This window comes from Cinclus cinclus, chromosome 5, assembly GCF_963662255.1.
Source record: "Cinclus cinclus chromosome 5, bCinCin1.1, whole genome shotgun sequence".
Lineage (NCBI taxonomy): Eukaryota > Metazoa > Chordata > Aves > Passeriformes > Cinclidae > Cinclus > Cinclus cinclus.
The window spans coordinates 8,446,279-8,471,681 of record NC_085050.1 but is presented as its reverse complement, the minus strand read 5'-3'; the positions used below and the strand labels follow the sequence as shown (position 1 = coordinate 8,471,681).

The 25,403-nt window shown below is 46.1% G+C and overlaps 1 protein-coding gene across 3 annotated transcripts in view; it reads left to right on the top strand.

Moving 5' to 3' along the window:
* Positions 1-1,846: 1,846 nt before the first annotated feature.
* Positions 1,847-25,403, top strand: part of MXD4 (MAX dimerization protein 4) — a 35,585-nt gene continuing 12,028 nt past the window's right edge. The window contains exons 1-3 of one of the 3 annotated variants that reach the window (XM_062492630.1): positions 1,847-2,022; positions 2,631-2,727; positions 12,042-12,071. In XM_062492630.1, coding sequence (XP_062348614.1) covers positions 1,959-2,022; positions 2,631-2,727; positions 12,042-12,071 — 191 coding nt within the window. In that variant the 5' untranslated portion in view covers positions 1,847-1,958. Of the gene's footprint in view, positions 2,023-2,558; positions 2,728-12,041; positions 12,072-25,403 lie in introns of all 3 variants that reach the window. The other 2 variants (XM_062492629.1, XM_062492628.1) reach the window with 2 other exon arrangements.

The window sequence follows — 25,403 nt, the reverse complement described above, 5'->3', positions numbered from 1 at the left end:
GATGCAGTAGAAAACAACCATGCCTTATCTGTGCATCTTTGCATCTTCCTCACTAAGTGCCCTACCACTGTGGTCAGGCAAAGGGAACTTTCTTTCCTGTGTGGACAAAGCAGACCTGTGCATATGTGGTTTCATGCTGTTTCATAACAAAAGGCAATGTCAAATAGTGTCTAAACCTACTTCCAGTTAACAGCAAAACTGCTGTAAGGTTCAATGGGTTTACAGTAAAAACTGTACTGTCTCACCCACATGCAGCAGGATTTCAACAGTTCAAGCAGCAAGTGGAAAATGTTACAGCATTTTTTTACCTCTGCAATCTATGCACCAAATTCCCTTCTGCCTTGTAATTCACAGTCAGACTTTTCCCAAACAGATAGAAAATTCTCTTTAACTACAATCACAATGATGCTTTCTTCATTGCCTCATATTTTCTCTTATCCCTGGACCAAATGGTAGTAAAATGTGATCTGTATTTCAGCAATATTCAAGAGCCACATTACACTTGTGCATCTGGGGCAACAAGATGCAGACTAATACAAGATCAGGAATAATGTATATGTGGCTTTACTACAATGCTGTAAAAACAGTAAACCATGATCCTTGTTTTAATCTGAATTGTTCTTATCCTTTTAAAAGGAAACTCTGGCTGATATCTTTTGCCAAGAAATAAACACACAGGACAACATTCTGCATCCATCCTGTATGCTGGATAGCACTTACTAAACAGTTCAATTAAGACCAGTGGGACCAATTGTGTGCCCAAGTGCAATCCTGCAGGAGGATTGCTTACAGGCTTCAGCACTTTTGGTCTGAAGATGTACCAATGTGTGATCACAGCACAGCTTAAAATATGCCTATTTTAAAACTACACTTGCTCGTGTTAAAACCAACCAGTTTTAGGCAGCAGCTGTGCAGCAGTTATCTGAGATAAGGCTGCAGAGTTAGCAGTGCAAATAGGATGGTGTGGACAGGAAAGGTGCTGAGCTCTTCCTGCTCAGCCTGTGCGCGGGAGCCAGGCTATTCTGGTACACGGCTTCTGTGTATCCAGATGACGAAAGGCAGCTCAGTGTGCTGGCAAGGGCTGCAAGGCTGACATGAACTCTGGCTGCATTTCTGAGAGTTTTCCACTGCTTCTTTTTCAGCAGGTTAGGCCATTGTGCAGAGTTCAGCTCTTCTCTTACACCCCTGTGCGCGTTTTTACAGCGCTGCCGTCTTCCTCTCTCGCCCGAGCACCGCAAGGGGTCACTGGCGCACGTGCCAGGCACATCTTGACAACCTCTCCGGCGTCCCGTTTGTATCGTCTTTTTCGCTCCCGTTCCCTTCCTGCCATACTGTCCCTCTGGGGCTGCTCCGCCGCCACACAGTCCCTTTTTCCCGTTTTCCCTCACGCTTCCCCGTGCCCGCTCAGCGCCTCCCACACGGCGCGTGTGAGGGGGCGGAGCCCCATGGGGCCCCGCCCCCGCCTACCTCTTCCTCACGGCAACGCCACGCCCCCTCCCCGCCCATTGGCTGCCCGCACCTCGCTCCCCGCCTCCCGCCGCGAGGCACGCGCCTCCCGCCCCATTGGCCCCCTTCTCCGCCCTCATTTGCATGACGCCCCACGCACCAATGGGCTGCCGCTGCCTTCTTAACATGCAAGTAACCGGCCAATGAGCGCGCGAGGGGGCCGGGCCACCACGTGCTGTTGCTAAGCTTCGGCTTCTAAATTGTTACTACACGGGCAGCCAATGGGCGCGGGCGGCGGGGATCTGTCAACATCCCCTGCCCCGACGGGAGGGGGGGCTCTGGCCGCCGATTGGCCCGGCCGCCGCCGTGCGTCCCGCCCAGCGCCCGTGCGCCGCTCGCCACTGGCTGCGCGGGCTGCCCGTCCGCTGTGTGTCAAATGTAGGTGCCTTAAAACCGGGGGCTCGGGAGTCCCCGCGCGTGAACTCTGCGCGGGGGGCTCGGGACGGGCAGCCATGGAATTGAACTCCCTGTTAATCCTCCTGGAAGCGGCCGAGTACTTGGAGCGAAGAGACCGAGGTACAGGGCGCAGGCGGGCAGTCGGTCAGGCACCCGCAGGCGCTCCCAGCCGCTCTCGGCCTTTGTTGTACGGCGGCCGGGCCGGGGCAGCGGCCCCGAGCCCGCACCTGCCCGGGGGGGACCCGAGCTGCGCCAGCGGCGCCGCGCTGGGGGAGCATCGCTGCTCGGATCTTGGCTTTTTAAAATCTCTAACCCTCCCACCCCAAGCGAGCCAGAAGGGGGTTGTTTGTGCCGCCCTGCATGGGGACGGTGCGTGTGGCAGCGCTCAGGATCCCTCTCGCCGCTCCGTGTGTGGCAGTCGGTGATTGTATGGCAGCTCCCCTCCCCCAGCGCAGCGTGACAAGGGTTTGCATGATCCGCCTCGTTTTTAATGTCCACTCCAATAATCCTCCTAATTTCGACACTTCGGTGTTGTTTTGTTTTTTTTTTCCCCTTTGGTTTACCGAGTTATGGGTCTTTTTTGTCTCGCTTTTTTAAGAGATGCCAGAATAAAATACAAAGGAATCAACCGGAAAAAATTCTGTTCTTTACCCTAGCGTTCCTGCAAAGGAGGAAAAAATTGCATGGAAAAAATATATTGCCACTAATGCTGACTTTGTCCCTAGAAGCAGAACATGGCTATGCATCAGTGTTACCCTTCGATAGTGACTATTCCAGAAAGAAAACAAAGGCAGGCACCATGGCCAGAAAATCCCAGAATAACAGGTAATAGACGCACCGCTTTTTCAGAATGAATCGTCAGCTTTTCCAATGTGTCTAGCTTACGTGCAGTGCATACATTTATGAAAAATAATAACTAATCCAGTGTCTCAGTTTTCCCCATCCCGGTAGTCGCCATTTTTCCCCTGGATGGGCTTGGCTCTGTTTTGATCTCTCATATAAACACTGCCACGCGTACACCATCTCCTTAGTACTCACTGCACTTCAGACCCATCCGCCCTCATCGCTCCTTCTGCTCCGCGCTCGCTGACAGCGGCTTTCGCTGCGGACCCTAACACCATAATCGCCACCCAAATTTCTCTTTGCACGGCACCTAATTCCCCCCCCCCCCCCCGGCATTCATTTATAAACCGCAGGCGGCGAGCCGGCCGCCTCCCCCATGGCAGCCCGAGCAGATGCAGCCTCCGGTTGCGGCGCGCTGGGCTCCGGGGCGGGGAGCGTGTGCGGGGCGCCGGGGGGGGACACTCCGCCCGCCCCCGGCCTCTCCGGGAGCTGCGGGCTGACGAGGTGCCGGAGCGAGCTTGACCTCGCCGCGGGCTGTGCTGCAGCGCCTGCTCGCCAGCCCTTCCGCCCGGGCGCCGCACGCAGATCGGCCGGGGTGCGCGGCTCGGTCGTCGTTCGTCCCGGTTATCGCCCCTCCGCCGCTCGGGTTTGTTGTTGCCCCGCAGCCGCTACCTGCGCTGCGATGGCACGAGCCGAGCGCTGCTGTGCGCAGGCTCTGCAGCTTTGTTTGCTGCTCGGGCAGCGGCTGTGTACGTGCGGGAGGCCGGCTGTCTGACGGGGACGCTGCCGGCCCCTGCTCCGCTCTGCCTGCCCTGCTCTTCCCGGGCTGCTCCGGAGGGGACCGAGGACCGTGCCCTGCTGGGCCTGCTTCGTCCCGGGGCAGCGATGCTCTCCCCAGCGCAGGCTCCGCTCTGCACGGTCACGCTGGATGGTGGCTCCCGTAGAATAGCCTAAAATGAACTTGCGTTGCACGTGACTTGTTTTCCAAAGGAGCAGTGAGTGTCGGCAGGCCCGCTGTCCCTGCTCCAGCGGGCATCCTGCGGCCGGGTCGGGAGGTGCCCGGTAGATGGCCAGGCGCTGCTCGTGGAGCGCCGGAGGTGCAAAACGAAATCAAAAGCTGACGAGCTCCCTCCCTGAGCAAAACCACGAGCTTCTGAGTACCCTGGTGGTGCCTGCTGCGGCTGGGCAGTGTGCCTCGAAGATTATTGAGGGGGAGCAAATTGTGCCCCGGTGCCCCTGCTCCAAACAAGGCAACCATTTTGGGGGCTGTTCATTGCAGTACTCCTACTTTGTTTTTAGTTTTAGTTGAATTCTTTGTCTTATTATGGAGCATGAGAAGACGGTCAGTTCATTTCAAAGAAGAAAGCCATCAGGAGTGGGAGGAGTGTCTTGTGTCCTGAGACACTTTACTCCTTAAGATTTTTAATTATTTTCATATAAAGTATGCTCACTGCCTTTGAAAGAATTCGAAACAGATTTCATAAGTTTTCCAGCTGTAAATTGTTCCTTGAATTGTACAGATTTCTTGTCTGTCTCTTGCATTCAAAAATATGTGTTACTTACAGAGCTATTATTCCATCGTTTCCGTTCTTAGGGCTCTTGTCATCCACTGCAAAATGGTTATTTGTCTGAATTGTAAGCTGCTTTCAGGAGTTTTTAGGAGAGGATTTGTAATCTATCGAATACAGCAGAATTAAAAGATTTCTGGTTACAGATTTGCTACTGTTACTAAAGTTGAGGCACCCACATCCATTTGCAGTTACCTTCCTGCTTTTTTATTGCCTGCAGATTTGTATTTGTTTATCTGTTTAGCGTTTTGATCTGGTTCTCACTCCGTAGCAGTGGCAACCTTCAAAAATACCATCTTGCAATGTGTGCGTTTACTCACGCTTTCTTCTAGTTGCAGTGATGAGATGAGGGATGGGTCATCTGTGTTACAGGACAGGATAGTCCTTGTCAGGGAATAGTTTCCAGTGCGGTCACTGCCGGGACAGTGGCTGATTTGGTTCAGCACGGGTGCCAGGCTTGCTGGCTGGTGTGGGGAGCAGAGGCACATTGCTTTAATGCAGCTCCCTGTTCCTTCAGGGACAGAAGGGCAGCAGCAGGGCCCTGTGGATACCTCCGTACTGTCCTTAAGGGGTTTGTACCTGTGTCCAGCAATCGCTGCTCATGTTTGCCTGCATGCTTAGATTTGCAGGGGAGAAATTACCCCCACATTTATATATGCGGTGCAAAATGCATGATGTACACCAGCATCACTGTTTTATTATTATTTGGAGCTTAGAGGCTATAGGGGCTGAGCCCCAGACTAGAATGAATTTTTGGAAACACAGTTAATTCTTCCTAAGCAACTCAAAGATTAACAGAGGGAGACGACTGGCCAAAGTTCAGAGGATCTGGAGTGGTTGTGGGTGATGCGAACCATCGAGCAAAGTGTTTGTCCATTTTGTTCCACTTTAACCATTTTCCAGACTCATTGGGTTTGGAGCATTAGATGCAGGGAGGCATCTGATTGCATACAGGGGATTGCATACATGTCTGAAATTTGTGCCTTATTATTTCATTGTTTTTCTGGATTAAAGATACATACTTAAGGTTGGAGGAGCAGAAAAGGAGCAGCTAACTGCACATTTCAAATCTGCAGGGGCATTGTTGTTTTCATTATCTATTTTTGTATCCTGCTGCTTGCAGCATCTGATCAGATTAAAAAGTGAGAGATGTATATATGCACATACGTTGTTGGTTTTTTTTTCATGCCTTATGAGATATACATATATAAAAGCATGAAAAACATCTCCTTTTTCTTGGAAAATCAGAAAAGAGGGGAGGAGGAGAAAAACTGTCGGATGTGAGGAAGGCTGGTGTGCTGTACTCTTTCTTCTTTGTTCTATGTTTTCTCCCCCGTGTGCTTGCCTGTGGTGGGAAGAGTGTACCCTGTCTAGCACAGCTGGGGTGGCCAGGCACCGCGGGCTGGGCGACAGGCAGGAATGGATTCCAGCTACCCTGGGCTTCAGCAAGGGCACTGATGGACTCCTCCTTCCTCTGCCGAGGTGCAGGTGATGTCCCTGTATGAAGCTGTAGGATGAGACCTCCAACCTCCATCCCATGTGGGTGGCTGGCGAGGCCCAAACCCACAGGAGAAGGGGCAGGAGGCTGCCAGCCCTTCGGACAGGATGCTCGGGTCTGGGCTAAAAGCCTGCTGGCCTCTTGTCTCCAATTGAGTGAGAAGTCATTTTGGCAGGTTTCGATTTGTGCAGGGAAAAATACCAGCAGAATTGTATTTAATTAACCAAAATCTGTAAGCTTTCTATCCACTGTAGGAATTTAACAGTTTTGCTTTGTCCACTGTTAGCTTTGACTCAGATTGGAAAGTGGTTGTTAGCAGTTTGTTGTTAAACAATATTCTCGGTATTACTGGTAGCAATCAGACACAGTTTTTAGCCATTTCTGTTTCACTTGCACATTAAAATGTCTTGATCTTACATGTTTTTGTCTCAGTTTCCTGTGATGTGCCCTTTCCCATGTCACACAAACCAAACTGCTTTGTTTTCTTTCTGGTTTGCTGTTCGTACCATGTTCTCAGCTGAGATTCAGACTTGTTTTCCCCCAGTAATTTTGACCAAAATCCTCTGGCAAATGAAACTGGATTCTTGTTTTGTGAAGAGGGCAGGAGATTAGAGAAAGCCACAATATTATCTTTTGCAGGGAGGTAAACCTAGGTCACATCTTGTTACAATAACACTTATCAGGTACTTGACTGTGGTATAATAAATGTCTCTGCAGAGCAGTGGCTGTGTGTAGTTCCTAAATCAGTGCCATGGAGTCTAATAATTCTTGTTAAGGTGTACTTAGAATTAAAAAAAGGCATGAAACAAACAGCTGGATTTATTGCTGTTGTACCTTGGAAATGTTAATAGCAAATATTCAAAAGTCAAGCTTGGTTTTTGCTCCAAAGAAACGGATAGGTGACATGTTTGTGATGTGCCAAGGAGGAATGCGACACAAATCTGAAATTTGGTGACGTTTGCTCACAAGGCAAAGCATTCTGACAGAGGAACATGCAATCCTGCAGATGACTGGGCTTTCTTATGCCCTGGCTGCAGTGACACTTGCCAGGTGTTGGGTACCTTGAGCTGCATGTGGGTTTGAGGTATGTGTCTGCCGATGCACCAGGGAGCTCAGGCAGCTGCTTCACCATGAGAGGGTCAGAAATAAGGTAAAATGAAAACCAAAATCTTAGTGTTAGATGCCTCTCTACTGAGGTCACAGTTAAATTTACTTTCAGAGAAAGGAATTGAATGTCGGTGGTGCAGTGTGTTTGGCCTGTTAATTTAGGAACTGGTTTATTGAAGGGGAGGGAGCAAAATAAATGCCGGTTTATAAATATATCTTCTGTGTCTGTTAATTAATTAATATTTTTGCTCATATGTTACATAAATAGACATGTACTTCGTGCTGTGTTCTGGCAAAGGGTTATATGCAGAAAAAGATGAAAGCAGCATTTGGATTTTCAAATAAAAACAGTGCCTAATGTCCAAATTCCTCTGTTGATGTTGGCTCATGGCGAGGGTGAACCTGTGGCCCGCAGAACGAGCCCCTTGCTCACTGCAGATGTTTTTCTATGCCCACACTAAGCAGCTTAGGGATTGGGGCCTGATCTTTGTTTTATTTTTCCTTTATATTTCTTTTTCCTTTTTTTTTTTCTTTTTTGTGAGAGGCCAAGAATAAAACACTGCAAAGAAGACTGTGCAGACACAGCTCCTCAGAATTTTCACCTGGATTTCTGAATTTGATAGATCTTTCTCAGTCTGCGTTCTTAAAGCTAGAACAGCAATTGATATTGCCACATTTGGTTTCAAAATAAATGCATTTTATTCCCAATATAACAGATCTCACCAAGAAACCTGTCCCCCTGGAGAAGTGCAGCAGGTCTGTGATGTTTGGGAGCTGCACTGCTTGTGCAATTGAAGAAAACAAATTGCCCCTGTATTAGAAGCACGTTCAGACCTGGCCACTGCAAACATGTGGCAGCACCAACTTGAATGTGATCCCAGAGCCAGAACTCTGCATCAAGGCTGTGCCAGTATGCCTGGTTCCCAGATTCCAGCTGAATCTGCAGAACTGGTTAAATTTTGCTATGAGGGGAATGCAAAATTAATTTTTAGTGGATTAATTCTGTGCAGGATGTTTCTTTGACAGGCTGTAAGCAATGTGTCCAATTTGAAACAGTTGGGGAAAAACCAATGACCGAGAAGCAGTGAATGATAGGGAGAACGTGTGCTTATGTTCAGGTTTATCTGTGCTTTGTGGGATGAATGGTAGTAGTTTCAGGTTCATTCCACAGCAGGTTAGTTATGTGGACAAGGAATTTCCTGGAAGTGAATCTGTATCCTTTCAATGAAAAGCTGCACAGCAGTCACATTCACACAAGACTGCAGGTGTAAGCTTTGTGCTTTTGGACACCTGCACTTCTGGAAGTGGGAACTGGATGCAGACACTTAAGGTGTAGCACCTTGTAAAGCTTCTTGTTCTGTTTGTTCATACTCTTTTGGCCTGGACAAAAGGTGAAGTGCTGGCAGTGTAGTTCACATGGCTTCATGACCTGAGATGGAGTTGTATCCTGCACATGGGCTGTAGAACACCCTGGCAGTCCTGCCTGCACTAGAAAGCCCTGGCACTAGTAGGGTGCTGCCACCGTTTCAAGCACTTGGTTAACTACCCTGCTTTGCTCCCTATAGTGCTTTAGAGTGCGTTGGCAACTGGAATCTTATCAGTGAGTCACAGTCTAGACCTGCTCCCATTAACACAGGGCAGTAAATGTCAGCAGCATTGCCACACATCCCTGCTTCTGTCAGGAGCTGCTGGCTTCCTGCTGAGCAGATGCCCCGTCTGGAGGGGTAGATGGATGGAGGAGTAGGGAAGGTGTCTGAATACTGAAACAGGCTGTGCATCACACGCGCAGTGAAATCTCAGTCTAGTGTGCATGTGAGCAGATCCTGCTGGCTCACCCATAAACTGGCAGCAGCGGATGTGGAAGGGCCCTTGCCTCTTCTGTGTTAGTCTTGCCATCTCAGTTAGCACCTGTCCAAATTCTTAGGTGTGTCTGCTGAATGTTGAATCAACCAAAAGCTGAAATCCAATACAATCCAAGAATTCTTGTTTTGGGAAAGGAAGGTGGTTGATGGGGATGGCTCTGGGGGTGTCCTGTGAGAAGTAGCACAGCGTCTTGCATACCAATGGCTGCATTTGCTTGGCTCCTCCTTGTTCTTTCAATTCTTCTTTTGACAATTTCTTCACAAATAAAATGTATAGTCAGTGAACTGCTTGGCATTTGCTAAAGGGATATTAGAGCTGTCTCAGACGAACAGTGTAGTCTAGGCACCAGTGTTCATTGTTTCTTCCTTCTGAATCTATGATTTTGCAGATTTTTTTTGTTGTTGGCTTTTCCCCTTTATTTTTATCTGAACCTTTCTGCCTTCCCCCTCCCCCGGCCCCCCTCCCCGGCTGCTACTCCCAACTTCCCCAAGCTTTTTGTAGAGATATGAACTCAGTGGAGTGAAGCTAAGTTAAACACCAGAAATCTTGCTTCTCTTGAAGCCATTTTTGAAAGGCTCCACAAACCATTTGCCTGCAAACCACAGTCTAATATCTGTCTCTCTCGTATAAATACATATATCTTATTAGTTGTGACCTATATCTTATCTTCACTAAAGTAAAAGAAGACTCAGTTTTGAAACAGGGTACCGGGTTGTGTGGAGACCAGTTCTTTTAAGTTTTTTTCCTTCACTTTAGGTTCATAAACAGCAGGAGATGGATATTCTTGCAATATAGCGTGCTGTAGACAGTGAAGGAAATAAAACCCAGTATTTCGAGAGAGGTTCATCTCTTCTGAAAACAAACCCAACCAAAGAAACCCCTGTCATGCTTTGTAATAGGGTATTTAACTTGCTCTGTAGATGGAGCAATTCTCAGTAAATGTCAGGACTCCTGGTTCTGGTTTCTGCCTAGGGCCTGGTACTTGAGGTGTTAGTCAGCCCCGGACACCTCCTGAAACATGTGGCTGGTGCCCACGGACACCTGAAATGTGTGGCTGGTGCCCACATTTGCACGCTGCCGAGGTTTTTGTGTCCCCAAGAGCTCTGCCAAGAGCACCTGGGCGCTGCCGCTGGGTTTGGCAGCTGGCGCACCCACGGCTGTTCCACTCCAGAGCTGCTCTGGCAGGACATACCTCAGCAAACACCGGGGTCACCCTTCCCGTGCTCCAGGTGCCCTGTAGGTGTGCCGTATGCAGGACTGCCATCCTTCCTCAGCCCAGCACAATACTCCGTGCAGGCTGAATTCCTTTGCCAGTGGTTCCCATGCTGTCCCTGTGTGTGCTCGCTGGAGCTGCTGGGAGCTGGCAGCTCAGAACGGGCCAGTTGGAGTGGTCATGTTCACCTTTGTGTCTAATTGCCAGAAATGTCAAGGAGTTCGTGTCATAGGAATGAATCCAGGCCAGCCTGTATTTCCTCTCTGGTTCCAAAGTTCCCTACAAACAGTGCATTTGACAGCCTGTTGAGGCTGTTCAGGGACTGTTCGGTTTCCCTCCTGAACTTCTGTTTTCCATGTGTTTTCATAAATACTGGTGGATTTAGCATAGCCTTTGTCAATTTTTGTGAACATTGGTGTGGAGAAATGATCATGGAGAAAGTCTGATCTCTATGTAGAGAGTAGGAGTAGAAGGTAAAAACAATATCCTCTTAAGATATTGTTGATATGACCAAGTCCACTTTGCCCTATTAATGCAGCACAAAAAATGTGTATAGCATTTATAGTGTTGCTGCTTTGGTCAAGAGCACTTAAATGCTCAAGAGCACTTGATCATGGCTCACTTTGTTGTGATCACTCACAACAAGTGTAAAAAAAATACATAAAGAATACATAGGCTTTTGAGAAAAAGATGCCAGGTAATGGTTGACATAATTGATGTCTTGGTACCAATACTGAGATGCTTTCTGGTGAGAGTGGATTAGCATCTGTGCTGAACCTTGCAAGCATTTCAGTTTTACCTGCAGACGGGCAGTTCACTTAGTTCCTTGCAGGATCAGGAGCTGCACTGGCCTGAGATCAATTGCTCATGGGTTTGTTCACTGGATGTTTCTTGTGTGAGCTTTGCTTTCTTTTTCCCCTCTCTGTGGTCGCAGTGATGCTCTGCCATCAGTCACCAGGTACAGCAGCTCGGGTGTGTGCAGGGACAGGCAGGAGAGCTGTGCTGGAAGGCTCCCTAATGCCCCTGGGGTGTCACTGCTCCCTGGAGGGACCATGCACTTGCCCTCCACAAAGGCACCTCACTCTGCACTCCGTGCCCAGCTGCAGGCTGGGGTTGCAGCAGGCTCCAGCAGAGCTGCTCTGACATAATCTGCCAGCCCTAAAAAGCTGCCACCGCCTCTGCATCTTTTGATCCTTATGTGCTGGGCATGTTTTCAGTGGGACAAAACTGAAAGTATGGAAAATTGCTGGTTCTGAAGCGGCGGCAGTAACTTCATTTTAGGAATGTTTTTAATCTGAGCTGTGTAAATAAATAAAATGAATATTTTTAGCTGATTTTTTTTCAGTTAAAAAAAAAAATTCCTCCAAGAATTTAGGGCTGCCTTCTAATGGCAAAAAACCCGAGGCATTAGTTGGAGAAGGGAAAAGATTCTCTAATCCAAGTAGATTGGAAGAGGATGACATACTGCTGTGGTCAGTACAGGGACTATGATTTTTTGGGTTTTATTTTCTGTTTGTAGACTGAGAAGAATTAAGAGGATTCCTCTTTTGTTGCCATTAAGATGTCAACAACAACAAAAGCAGTGATTAGCTGCTGCTTTTTCTTTCTGCTGCTTTTTCTTTCTGCTTTTCCATGGGCTTGAAAGCTGGCTTTTTGGGTGCTTTTTGCTCTTGCCTGTTACTATTTAGATATACAAACACTTTCTTGCCCCTTCATAATTTCTTTTTGCAGACAAAATTCTTGTGGGCTGTTTTTATTACTAACCTGCTCAGTTCTTAGTGTTCATTTCTGTCTCTGAATGTATTGAACGCTAATAAATGCAAATATATTATAATTCCCCCCAAACCTACAGTTTACTCATGGAAATTAAGTTGATACCCTGAAGAATCTAAAAGTGAACCAATTTAATAGAAAAGCTGTTTCATAATCCATGGTAAATACGTATTTTAGAGAACTCTTTAGCAACTTATGCAGGTATTGGCTTTTAAATATTCTAAATCTTAGTTTATTTATCCTTTCTCTAATATTTCTTTTTTCTTTTTAATAGGTCATCACACAATGAATTAGAAAAACATAGGTAAGTCTTGAAAAAGCTAATTAAAAGATACATGGCTGACATTTGAATTACTGTGTTTATTGAAGAAAATTTGTTGAAATTGTTTTGTTTCTGCAGTGAATAATTTATTAAGTTGGTTTTGGTTTTTTATCAACTAAAATCTAATAGCTACAGTATTATTTGGCTTTTTTTTCCCCCGTGTTGTTTAGTATGCTCTCTTTGAAACATCCCTGATAGTCAGCTTTGGACTGATTAATGCTGTAACTGGTTAACCGAATTGTTACTAACAAAGAATTTGATTGCAGCAACTCTTTGCTAGAGGTGTTAAATGCTGTAAGTACAAAGTATTTTTGTGAGTGAGGTGAATGATTTTCGGGAACAGTGTGTCACACAGGGTTATTCTTTGTTTCTTTCAAAGTATGCCTAAAGCGCAGTTAATTTTCATCTTGCATGTAAGTACCTACAGATGTTTTCCTTGCCGGTACGCGTGGTGTCCGCAGAGCTGAGTGTGAGCTGGAACCTCCGGGGCAGCTCCTGAGAGCAGCCGGGGCCGGGGAAGCAGCGCTGGGAAAAGCCGGGCTTAGCCAGGACGGAGCCGAGAGCCTGCAGCCCTGCGTGGTGCGGAGCCCTCGCTTGCCCCGTCGTGGGGCGGCGTTCGGCGGGTGTTGCGGTGTTGTACCGTGCCAGGTCGCGGTCCCTGGGCTGCAGGAGAGCTCCGGGAGCGCTGCTCCGGGGGAGCGCAGAGGGACAGCGGGCAGCCCGGCTGCGGGGCCGCTGCCTTTCGCTCTCCGTTCAGGATAAACGCCCCTTCGCCTGGGGTTTTGGTCTTGCTTTTGTGTAGCTCGTGGTTTTTCGGGCTTCACGCGTCCAGAGAAAGGGGGGGGGAGGGGGTGTGGGGGGTGTGGATGCGATTTAAACCTATTTACATGCTTCTAAATATGTGAAACGTGGTTGATGGCACAAGATTGAACTCGAGGGGGGGTTGTGCGTTGTTCTGTGACTGCAGTTGTGTAGCAGCTAGACCATCACTTCCCTTGCATGCTTACATGCTTTCCTGTAGTTTAATTGTAATATGAGTAAACTATAGCCCTGCCTAATAGCCACGTGGTCATCCTAGAGATGAGAGGAGCTGGAGAAGGCTCAAGCTAACAAACACAGGCCTGGGCTGTAGAATGCAGTGCTTAGCTCTGGCTAAGGCAGAAGTTCTGCTGACAGCCTTCAGGAAAATAACTGCATGTAAAATTCTGTCCTTTGGTCACACTTCTTTAAAAGAAAAAAAAAATTAAAAATTGCCCCAATGATGTTTCTTTCACATGCTGTTCCATTTCTTCCTCCTCTCCTGCTTCATCATTATGAATTTCCTTTCATCTGCATATTCCTATTCTTTTTCCTTCAGTTATTTTCCTCTTCTTCCTTCTGCTCTGCCTTAACATCTTTAAGCAGCACAGTAAATGAGGCACAGCAGCATTTGCAGCAGATGCAGGGCCAGAAGGAGAGTCTATTAATTGTTCCATCGCTGTTCTCACTTTCAGTTCTGTGTTGTATCTTTGTAGTAGCCGGACCATATAGTACTTGCCTTGCTACCTTTTCTTTCTCTGCCATCTCAAGGTCAAAATAGGTAAACTGCACAGTATGTCTTGTGATTATACAACTAATGTTTCTAACTGCTGCTGCTTGCTGTGCCTCCCGCAGTTAAACTATACTTGAAGCCAGATTTTTATTATTCCTGGTGAGAACCTGAAAATTAGTGAAAGATCCTTGTATGTGCAAATGGGTGTTCAGAAAAGCAGATGAGGTGTGTACAGTTCTAGCTGCCTGATGTATTGGTGTGAAAGACTCCTGCAATTTCTGTTTCTTCTTTCTAACAACCCCCTCCTCCAACACTGTGGGTGTATGAGCAGATAATACCGATCATGATGTTTTTCACTCTGTTTTACTAAAATTACATTAAGATCTATGAAGTGTCTTGCACGGTTTAATGGAAGATTCACAGCCGTGGTGTGTCCCTCTAGCAGCTGGTCCCTGCAGCAGAGCCTGTCTTTTCCCTCTGGTGCAGCCCTGCCCTGCCAGTTGGGAAGCACTGGATGTTGATTTTAGAGGTGTCTCCTTTCCAGGACCAGCACCTTTGACTCAGCACTGCCATGATGCTGCTCTGGCAAGGCACACTCAGTTATCTCACAGGAGCCTGTCGAGGCTGCGTGTCCTCCTCTGTGCCCAATCCCTCACATGCTGGCTGAGGGCTGTACCCCATGCTGGAGGGCAGGGAAATGGATTCCTCATGTACACGGCCCTTTTGTCCTGTGTGAGGGTGGCCAGACGTGCCATTAACTGGAAAGCCATGGTTGCCATGCACTGTACATGGTGCTGTTTTGGGTTCTGCACTGGTGCTGCACATCAGAGGTCTTATGTCTAGTTTTGATGTCGGTGGGAGAGGCAGTGGTTGACCTCTGTTTGTGCTGGCTTGGCCATTTTGGCACTACCACTTTCTTTTGTGTTTCTTCCTGCTGGGTCTCTTTTCTGTGTGCTTCTGAGGGGGTGCTCAGAGGAAGACAAATGAAATCATAAATGTAATTCCAAGAAAAAAAAATCTCATTATATGATAGAGTTCAGATTACAGTTATAGTAAAGTGTTTCTCAGTGATTCATACATGAAATTCCTTTTCCTTTGCTTTAAGTCTCCCTAGAATACCCTGCTCAGAACTGTAGTGTGGGTTTGTTACAAGGAAACTCTGTAAGGACTTACCCCTGTAATGGCAGTCTTGTTTTTGTCCTTTGCATTTAGGATGTGCATCTTGGAGCCATGAAAGAGGAAATCCCCTAAATAAAAAATAGGAAGGCAAGAAAGCTTGTATCCTAGGGACAGCTGAGGTCCTAGAAGTTATTGTAATAATTACAGACAAGTTAGTCAGAGTGGCATTTGTATGTCACTAGTTCCTAATGACAAAATGTATATTCATGTAGGTATTTTTTGTTGTTTCCAGCCAGACCATTAGGTCTGTAGGCTTTCACAGAGCAATATAAGTTGTAAGTAAATTAGTAATTATGACTTTTTGGAAGGAAATTTTTAAATTGACCTGACAGCTGTATAGAGGAATTCAGCTTTCATAGTGTAAAAAAACCACTTAAGAATTCATGAAAGACATAAGCTTCTTTAAAATACAGAGCATAATCTCATTTACTTGCATCAGTTTATACTAGTTCTACATTAGGAGGTAAAAGCCAAGGTGTATCCCCCTGAAGACTGTGCTGAGATCTCCACCCTGCTCTGTGAAGGCAGGGAGAACCTGTCCTTGACTGTTCACCTGTTCTCCCCCAGCTTGTGCAGGGCTGTATGAGGAAGAGACACACAGAGCCCTGACAAAAGGTACTGGGATCAACCCATCAGGACTTCTTTGGTGTCATTCAGTCCTGCCTGGCCATGAGGAGCTCTGCTGCAGGAGGGGTTCAAGGTCTTGCCCTTTTCCTGGCAAAGTCTTTGGAGACAGCTCGTGAAACTTGATGATTTTAAAGAATAGCTTGTAAGAATTAGTGAGGAAATGAATAGGTGTACCTCAAAATCAGCAAGCCACGTGCTGTTGTCCCAGACGGCACCTGAGCTGAAGAAGTGCTGTGTGACCTTGGTATGGCTTGGTCTAGGTCCCAGGTCCCCAGGCTTACATTTGACAAAAGCTGGTGAGCTGAGCCAGATGGAGGTAAAAACCAGGCATTGCTGTTCAAGCTGAGACTGCTGTGGAGTTGGCCTGGATCAACTGAGTGAGATAGCCCTGAACTTTTAGAAGTGCAAGACCAGAATGTGGAATACATGAGACACAATGATTTGCGAAACCTTAAAGATGGAAAAAACCCAACCTTTCTTACTTCCCAAAGGAGCTTAATGTATGTGTTGTGTAGAGTGCTGACTGGGGGAGACTGAAAGTGTTCCCTTGTGCACAGAAGGTAATACTGATGTGAGTTTTGTGCAATCCTTAAAGCTAAAATCTTGCCAGAACAAAGTTTTTATATAACATCATCTTGTGCATGAATGGGTATCTCTACAGAAACACAGGCTTTGATGAGTAATATATATTTTGATGGGAGCATTATTATGTACATCAGCTGATACAGAAAACAGAGATGCCTCTGAAGTTAAGTCCTGGTAGGTGGTTTTCTCATGGAGGAATTGTACATCCAAGAGCACAGTTACATTCATTGGTGCATCACTTGCACCCACCAGAGTTGCTTGGTGTTTAAAGTTTATATAAGCTTAGAGAATGCCTAGATGGATGTCCTGAAATCTTCTCTGTGGCTCTTCATGTTAGTAAATGGCAGGGTTAATGAAAAGCATGCAACTATCAGTTGGTGATAAACTTGGAAGTTTTGAAACAGAACTGAAAGGTCATTGAAATAATAGCATACCAAAACAATACTTAATGTTTATTTTTATTATGGGCTGCCTTTTCAAAATCACAAATTACCATTGTGGTTAGCACTGTTATGCAGCATAAAGTTGTAGCTGCATTGATCCATCACGCCGAGTGGCTGCAGTGCCACAGCTAACTGAGGAAACCCCTGAAGTGGTGCTGCAGGTAAAGTCCTTCCAGGGAAGGATCACCTAGTGTCTCACTGCTGTGCTTCCATAGGAATTTAACCCAGCCCTGGTTGCACACTGGCGCTCCTGGGTCCTGCTTCCTGTCAGCACAGCAGGAGGGGAGAAGCTTCCTCCTTTGGCCAGGTCACCTTCCTGAGCCAGCTCCCTGTCACAGGCACACCCTGATGTGACACACCCCTCCCACACCAGGAGAGGGTGGGATGGCTTCTTTGAGTGACAGTGTTAATTTACAGTGTTAATTTACAGTGCAGAGCAGTTACAGTTCACATCTCTGTCAGTTTAATGTTTTTCCTAAGCATCCAGTTTTGGCTCTTGTTGCCTGGAAAGTGTTGTGCTGGATGGGTCTTAGTGACCTGGGAAAGATCTCATTGTTATAATGGGTCTATAAAAATTGCTGCCATTTCTAGGATCTGTCCAGATTATATATAAACCATTCAGATAATGTGGCTGCTGCACTGGGAACCACGTCGTGTTGCTAGCAGAATCTGACCTCTGTACTAGGTCTTTCTTCTGGTTTTCTTGTCAAGTAAAGAACTTTTTTGGCACCATCTGGTTGGTCTGAAGTGGTTTATTACAATCTCAGTGAATTGCAATAAACATACCTTTGCACTCCTTAAGCAAGGTCATGTCTTAGGAGTGTGATTTGACTTTTGTGAGCTGAAAGCCACCATGGTTTAGGCATCTGCTCCCCTCCCCAGCTATGACTGCTTCTCTGAGGGTTCCAGCTGCAGAGAGCAGGTGACTGGTGTTGCCTCAGCCAGTTCCAGGCTGAATCTCTGATTAAAGCCCCTCTTGCCAGGTGTTTGCCTCTTAAGTCTCTGTAATATTTTTTTTTTTTTGCACAGCTTGTTTAGCAAAGTCTATAAAGAACTGGACCTGCAGGGCTGGAGATTTAATCCCGTGCGTTTGCTGAAGTGACCCATGTTTCTGAGTCTGAAAGATCTGTGGAATTAAAGAAATTGGATGGTTTAAAACTTTGCACTGAAATGCCATTCTTTCCTCACTGTTGCCCCATCTCTGGGTGGTCAGCAAGTGTCTGGATCTGTGACTTGTCCTGTAGTACCTGTTCAATAGCTGCTGTGAATACTTATGTACTGAACTGTTGTCTTTTCAGTGCACAGAGCTGCTCACCTGATGATGCACTCTCAACAAATGTCTTCTACTTACACTGCTGGTTTGGAAAGGAGTGTATTAAGCAGACGAAGCTTGAAAATTAATCTGCTCAGGAAGTTATATTACAAGTATCAGAGATGTACACATACTCATGCTTTGGACAGAGCTGCTATTTCGCAGTGAAAGATGGGACTAAAATATAGTTTGGACTCAATTATTATGTCCTTTTTCCTGCTGAAGTCAGTTTTGGACTGTGGAGTGTAAGTGGAGTCCTGGGTCTGGGCTCCAGAAAGCTGTGTGCTTCCTGGCCAGCCAAGCAGCCAGCAGGGAGCAGATGGGTGAGAAACCAAGTGCATGCATTTTTTTCCACTTGAATTTGTTCATCCCTCTCTTCAAACGTAAGTCCGTTGTGCTTCAGCCTCTAATGGACTATGTGGAAGGTGGTTTATGTTTTCAGCATCTGTTAATTGACCTGGCTAGTTCTCATCCAGTGTGGTAGAGAGAGTGGGCTGGACTTGTTCAAAGTAGAGATGGATGGGCCACACTTTCTGGTACTTTCTGGACAGTTAGGTGCTGATTCCCTGCATACAGGGGAAGAGGGGCCTGATGGTGACTGTGCTCCCAGTTGGAGGAGAAAAAAACAAGTTGAATTGGGTATTTTGAAAAAGAGGGTATTTTTAAGCTTGCTTAGCTACATCTGGACAAGTGAGCTGGAATTTGATTTTTGTTTTTTTAGAGGTATTTAGGCAGCTAATGGACTTTAAGAAGCTGGCCTCTGAAATGAGTCTTATATAATGCAGTGGGAATCCTTGGCTAAATCCCAGCCAGTCAGGTCTGTGGAAGCCCACAGACCGATATACAGAAGTGGTACCTGTTTGTGGTTTGAAGAAGTAGCAAATGTGCCTGAAAGTCAGTGGTGCAACTCCAGCTCTTTAAGGCAAGGCTGGCACTGCACTCAGGATTCACACCAGATCTGCAGGAGGCTGGCTTACTTTCTGCCAAGTATGTCCCAGTGTCCCTGCTTGGAGCAGACAAAAAGGAATCAACTTCAGCTGGAGGAGGTGGCTGTGTTCTGTGAGTTGCTTGTCCAGTCCCTTCCTCTCCCTGCCTCCATGCTGTATTGGCATCTGTAAATCTATTTTTAGCACTTCTTTCCCTGGAGTGACTGCCCCACTTGGGTATTGGATTTACCATGGCCTGGTCCCAAATTCGGAATGTCTCTTGCTGAATGGAACGGTGTGTACTTCCCTGGTGTAGCTCATGCTCCTTTTCCCTCGTGGTGTCTGTCAGCAGACACTTGTGCTTAGATTTACTGCACAGAATTCCTTTGCAGGTCAAGTAGTTTTTAATCTGTGTTTTTTCCCCTTGGTACACTGGCAGACTGTGGGTCCTACTCTGCCTCATGCCCAGGGAATTTCAGTAGGAGCTGTGCCTGCCTGCAGGCTGAACCCTGCATCACATCCAGGCAGCTGCAGAGGATGCAGGAAAGGTTCCAGAAACTGAGCATGAGCATTTAGACAGCAGATCACAAATGTAAAAAAGCATAATGCTGTTCCTTCACAGAAGTTTAATTTGTGCCTTTTTTAAAAAAAATAAAACCAAAACCACCCCCCCCCCCATCATCCTTTCCTTTGTGCATGGGATCCAGTTAAAAACTGACACCTCTTGTTCTAAAGAACTGTGCAATCCACAAGAACGGATAAGATATTCCTTCTACCCACCCCTCCCTATGTTTGGAAGGAGAGAGTTGTTTTGGGACTTCATAGGGTGCTGTCTTTTGAGATGGAAATACATATGCTGAGCTCTGTACCCATCCTTCTAGGCTAGAGCAGAGTGACAGGACTTGTCAAAGGATGTAAATTGGCTATTATTGTTTAATGCTAGTTTATGTCACGCAAGCTTTTTTCTACACAAATTAATGTGACTAATTTTGTAGCGTGTGGCGATTGGCACAGCCGGCACAGAAGAGGTGTGGGCTTGGGTGTATGTACATGAGGTCATGTTGCAATGCTTCTAACTTGAAAAACTAATAAGTCTGGTTGCAGGCTACATGCCCTACATTAAGAAAGTCTTTATTAGGTTCTACCTTATAGCAACAAAGCAGATTTGTGTAACAGTGAAAGACTACATCTGAATGTAATAAAACGCCTGTGAAAGGCTGGAGAAGTAGTGGTGAGTCCTCTTCTCCCATCTGCCACCTTGGGATTGATGCCTAACAGATTTATCTGCTTTTCTATCCTTGATGGTTCAATTTGGGTAACTAAGTGAAGATACAAGGTGCTAAATAAGGGGCCTGCCTAGCATGTAATTGCTGCCAGGACTCAGCAGCTCCTATTGAAGTTAGGAATACCATCAGTGTTTGCAAATACCGGCTGCACAGACACTCTGTGTCTTACATAGCACATTAGCTGGTATTTACAAAACATAAAGGTAGCAAACCCTGTAATTCCCCAAGAAAGCTGACTTAATCCCGATTGGTAAGTGCTGTTGTGTTGACTGCTGCAATGAACAGCATGGGTGGAGCAAATAATTTCTGCTAGGGAAATTTGGGAGCTTGTTGTGTATGTTTGCTGGAAGCAGTTATTGGGTGTAGGTGCTATGAGTTGTTTTAAATAGACTGTTGGGTGTCTTGGTTCCCACTGCCTGACTTTACATACTCACATGGCAAGTGAGTCCAAACTTCTGGTGCTTCCTTCCATTGTCAGATAACCTCAGGACACTGCATTTGAGAAATCTGAGCTGAGTTCTGTGGGGAAGAAAGAAGGAGGGGAGGGAGGAGAGTTTTGAAAGCTGTTATCATCCCCAGATGGATCATTTTCAGATTTTCCTCAACTGCACCCTATCTGGTTCAGAGACAACCAGTTTTGTACTGTTCAATGGAAAGGGAAATAGGATGGAAATTGAATTACAAACAAGGCACTATCTGTGCTGTGGCAAGCTATATCTAAACTTGGAGGCAGGACAGTCAGATATCTGAAAGTCTCCACTGTCTCATGATGCCAGATTTTTTCTTTTTTTTGTTGGGGCGGGGGGAAATAATTGTTACTCAGCTTTTAATTCACCTGAAAGTAAAAGTTCCCACTGCAGCCTTAGAAGTGACCATCTTTAATTACAGTCAGTGCATTTAATCCTTCCCCTAAATTTGTTTATACATACACCTCACTGTCTTCCATTCACCTCTAATTACAAGGTTTAAATGAGGGAGTTGGAGACATACAGCAAGACATTTGGGGACATGTATTCGTAATTACTTCAGTGTGATTTCTTTTCTTCTTTTCCTTTGTTGTTCTCACTTGGGGTCTGGACCAGCCAGTTGGCTGGAACAGGCACCCTGCTGTTGTCCTAGGGCACCTCAGCTGTCTCACTGGGGCACATCTCAAGTATCTGCACTGGTAAAAGCACCACCCACCACTTCCTTCCCCAATAAAATCAATTCATTTGTGCATGCTCAAGCTGCCATCATTAGCTGCTCCCTCTAAGATGGCCGTGAGGCTTTGGTAGGTGCATGTGCCGAGGAAGTAATAGCAGAAGCAAAAATGAAAGTAACACATAGCACTAAATATCTCTTTCTGATAGTTTCCTGATCTGAGCTTAAAACTTCCTACCACTGTGAACGAGCAAGTAATTGTTTAGATGCTGAACTGGAGAGAGAGTTGCCTGGACACTGATGAGGTTTTAAAGCTGTGATATAAATTGCTGTTGTTTCTTTTGGTGCCTTGTGCAGGTGGGAGCATGGAGTCCCTACAGCATTTGTCAGGTTACCTAAATTGGATACTTGGTATTTGGATATCGAGGTACAATCGACAGCAAAACCACAGTCACAGGTATCCAGCATTGCAGATATTAATGCTTCACACTCATTTAGTTGATGCAGGAAAAGGCTGCTTCATTCCAGCTGTCTGCCATCCCTATGCCTTGCATTCAGTGTGTGACAGCAATGCATATTTTTAATTTAGGTAAAATAATTCAGCTTGACTTGCATCTCCTTTAATTTGGCATCATACAGTGGTATTAAAAAAAAAAATCTTGAACACACTTTCCCCCCATTTGACATACATACAAAATAACTAGGTCTTTAGGGAGGTTTAAAATTTGGCAGAAAAATCTCACTAGGCCCAGTAGCATGCTCTCTTGGCTTAGTGCTGTGCTGCAGTTCAACTTCTCTAGGCTTATTTAAGCATTGTAGTCTCCCCCCTGCTTTTTTTTTTTTTTTTTTTTTTTTTTTTTTAAGATCCTTCCTGTTGGCAGCTGTCCTGAGACACGATGTTCTTGCTTAGCATTTTGATGTGGGGAAACAGTCTGATAATTAAAGCCGGTTTCAAGCCATGAGCTGATCTGTAAGCAGTGACTTGCTCTGGGGTGTTGTCAGCCGATAAACGTGTAGCTCCTGTGCACAGAGCTGAGCTGCACCTTGGTCCTTAAGCTCCATGTGAGAGGGACATGCAGCTCCCAGGAGCCACTTCTGGGGAAGACAGCCTGCATCCTCTCCAGCCACCTGTTGGTGAATGCTTAATTTGTGAAAAATTATTACTATCATCCTATTCCCCTCTGTGTGTAAACTCACTGCAAGCTTATTGTTGTTACACAGCTTCTCCTTGTTTAAATGAATGTAATTCTCTTTAACCCACTCTCTGCAGTCCTTGACAAATTCTGTACAAGAGTACTGTGAAAGGTGGCAAAAGCCAGTGCACCTGCTGCAGGTCTGCAGGCTCACACCATGGCTTTGGGTGTGCTGTGCAAATTTGCTTTGTGGTGCTCCACTGCCAGCAAGGGCCAGAGTTTTACTGCTGTCATGTAAATGGCTGTGTGTCCTAAGCCACTCCTGGGGCTTCCATGGGCAGCATGTGTGAGGATGTGTGTGCCTCCATGTCACGTCGAGTGGGAATTACAACTGCTTGATCCTGTAATGGCATGAGCTCGTGGTGGCACTTTCCTTATCTAATTTGGTCTGACACTATTCTGAGGCAGCAGACAAAGTTGAGTCTCCTGCAGTGTAATCTAAGAAACTTGAGTGTCAGTAAAACAGATGGATTTGAGAGGCCTAATTTAGGAGGACTACTAAATTGTAGTGTGTGCATTTTAATGTGCAAAACAAATGGGTGACTGGCTGAATGAAGTGTTAAATAAGTTTCTTAAAAGCATGGCTGATTAGTTTTTTGTGGACTCTGTTTTCAGTATGTATGATGGTATTTCCATCACTTGTATTTCTCTACAAGGCACTGTTGTTCATATGCCTGGATTAGGTAGGTACTGTGTGATGCTGAGCTTGTGGTACCAGGTGACACCTCCCTCACTATTGCTTAAAAGTGTTTGAGAGGTAAACGTTAAAGACAATCAGTAGATAACAGGGCTAAAAATAGAAGACACCTGAAAAAGAAATTCCTTTTCTATGCTCTAAGAATTGTTCCTATTTGTCTGACATTGACTTTGAAGGTTTAAAATACAGAAAACTGTTCTTTATAGATGAGCACAACCTAAAGGCTGAAATGCTAAAATATAGGTTGGAGTCTCCTTTTTTTTCCTTTTTGCAGAAGAAAAATCCATACAAGGGCAAAAAGATACCACAGTGGATTTCAGCTGTTTGCATAATGTTTGATTTCTGTTGCCTTACATTCTTGCAAGGTCAGAGATTTATGGTCAAAGGATGCAGAATCTCATACATGTAAATTTATGATGGACACCATCCAGGAAAGACAAATGATACTCAGCTGCCATTACTTTTGCTTGTGATGCTTTTGAGAATCCCTGTATAGCTTGTAAATTCCCATTGACATTTCCCATGAAGTACATCTCAGATTTCTATGTGTTGCTGTTATTGCCGGGACACAAGACAATGAAGGACTTTTGAACCTTTCATGGCTGCTCTTCAAAAAAGAGCAGCTTAAGACAGTGGGATGGCTGAAGCATGGGGAAATCCATGAAGAAAAGCCTGCTGGCTGGGAGGAATCTAGAAAAAAACAAGGAGAAGAGATGAGAGTGGTCAGATGATGGTCCTGCAGCTCTTAGTACTGCAGAGCCTAAGGCTGTGGTTCCCCAGCGGGTAAAACAGCTACCAGTCAGAGCTGCTGGTGTTCCATCTGCCCTGGGGTCCCTGTTGACTGGTCCTGCCTGTGCCTTGCCTCGCCCAAGTGCTCCTCTGAGTGCCTGCTGTGCCGCTGGCTCTGCGGGCGGTGTGGGTACGTGGGTGAGCGTGCACCGTCCTGTGACACATCTTGTCACGCCTCGCACGCCTCTGACAGCTCCTGCTCACTTTGCAGGCAGGAGAGCTCGAGTGGGAGAAGGTTGAGGAGCAGTACAGCAACAGGCACTAACTGTGCCACAGGGCTTTTATTTCTTCTGGTGGCCAAAGTCAGATGTGACTCTGTGACGCTCCTCAGTCTGTCTGCTTCTGCTGCTGGGTACATTCCTGAAGGGACAGCACATGGGCAGTCTGGCCAGCCCCCAGCTGCTGAGGCTCTCGTCAGCTCTCTCGTGCTGGTGTTGTCCTCGTTGCTTTACAGCGTCATTCCAGCCCCAAGCAAGCCTTGGGAGCTGCTATCATGTGCCTGTCTTAGCTGATGTCCCTGGCTTGTGGCAGCACGTGGGTAGCCACAGCTCACCTTCTGGTGGGAACCAGAGCACAAAGTGCATCAAAGTCTCCTTGTGGGCATTTTGAGAGATGAGGAAATATTGATGTAGCCCAATGCTTGTACCTGTCACTGCATTAATCAAGGGGCTACTGGAGGGATGGGTAATGGAGGGAGAGACCAAGGAGGCAAGATGAGGGGCAAAGTCTGCCAGGTATTCCCTCTTTTAGGAGTCAGCAGCTTCCCTCTCACAGACCAGCCACTATTCACCTGTCCTCAGTTTACATCCCAGCTAGCTTTCTGTGCACTTCTGCCAAGAGGCTTAGCTGGTCAAAAATGCATGCATCTGTGGCACTGCAGATGCTTCCATTAACGTATGTATACTGGAAGATATAAGTTCTGGTTCTGTTCTGGTTCTGTGTATGTGTTCTAAAACATGAGCAAGTGCCATCTTTTTGAAGGTGAAAAGGTAAAGGCTAAGTGTGGAGTCTGCACTCAGCTAGTGGGCTGAAGTGGTACTAAGGGAAAGTAAATAAAAGGCACTGGAGCTGCTGTAGTGTGCATTTAGATACAGTATAAAAGAACTAAAATATTTTTCAGAGTGATAAAATGCACAAAACATGAAATAATAGACTGTGTTAACAGGCAGCAGAGGTTTTCTTCTATTTCCTTAGCATTAGGAGCAGCACCAGATGTTGCTGAGCAATATTCACATGAAAACTTGCAGGTAAGTCCAGAGCAGCACTGACTCTCTGAAAGCTTGTCATGGTAAGAGGCACTTGCAGCAGTTGTTATCCCTTGTTTGGACACTTCCAAGGAACCCCAAGACCACTTGGCTGCTAAAGCAATGTGGCTGCTTTCAATTTAGCAGAGTAGATGCACACAAGTATTCAGCATGCTGGAAATGCATATTGAGGATGAAACTCCCAGTTAATACCACAGTAAATAAAGCAGGCAGTTGCACTGATTGTAGGGCTGTTGCATTTAATTCACTAACAGTCATTGCAATTAGGTACTCACCACTCTTCCTGCCTGTTAGTTTCCACACAGGCTTTAGTGCTGAATTTAGTTGCAGAGGTCCTATGA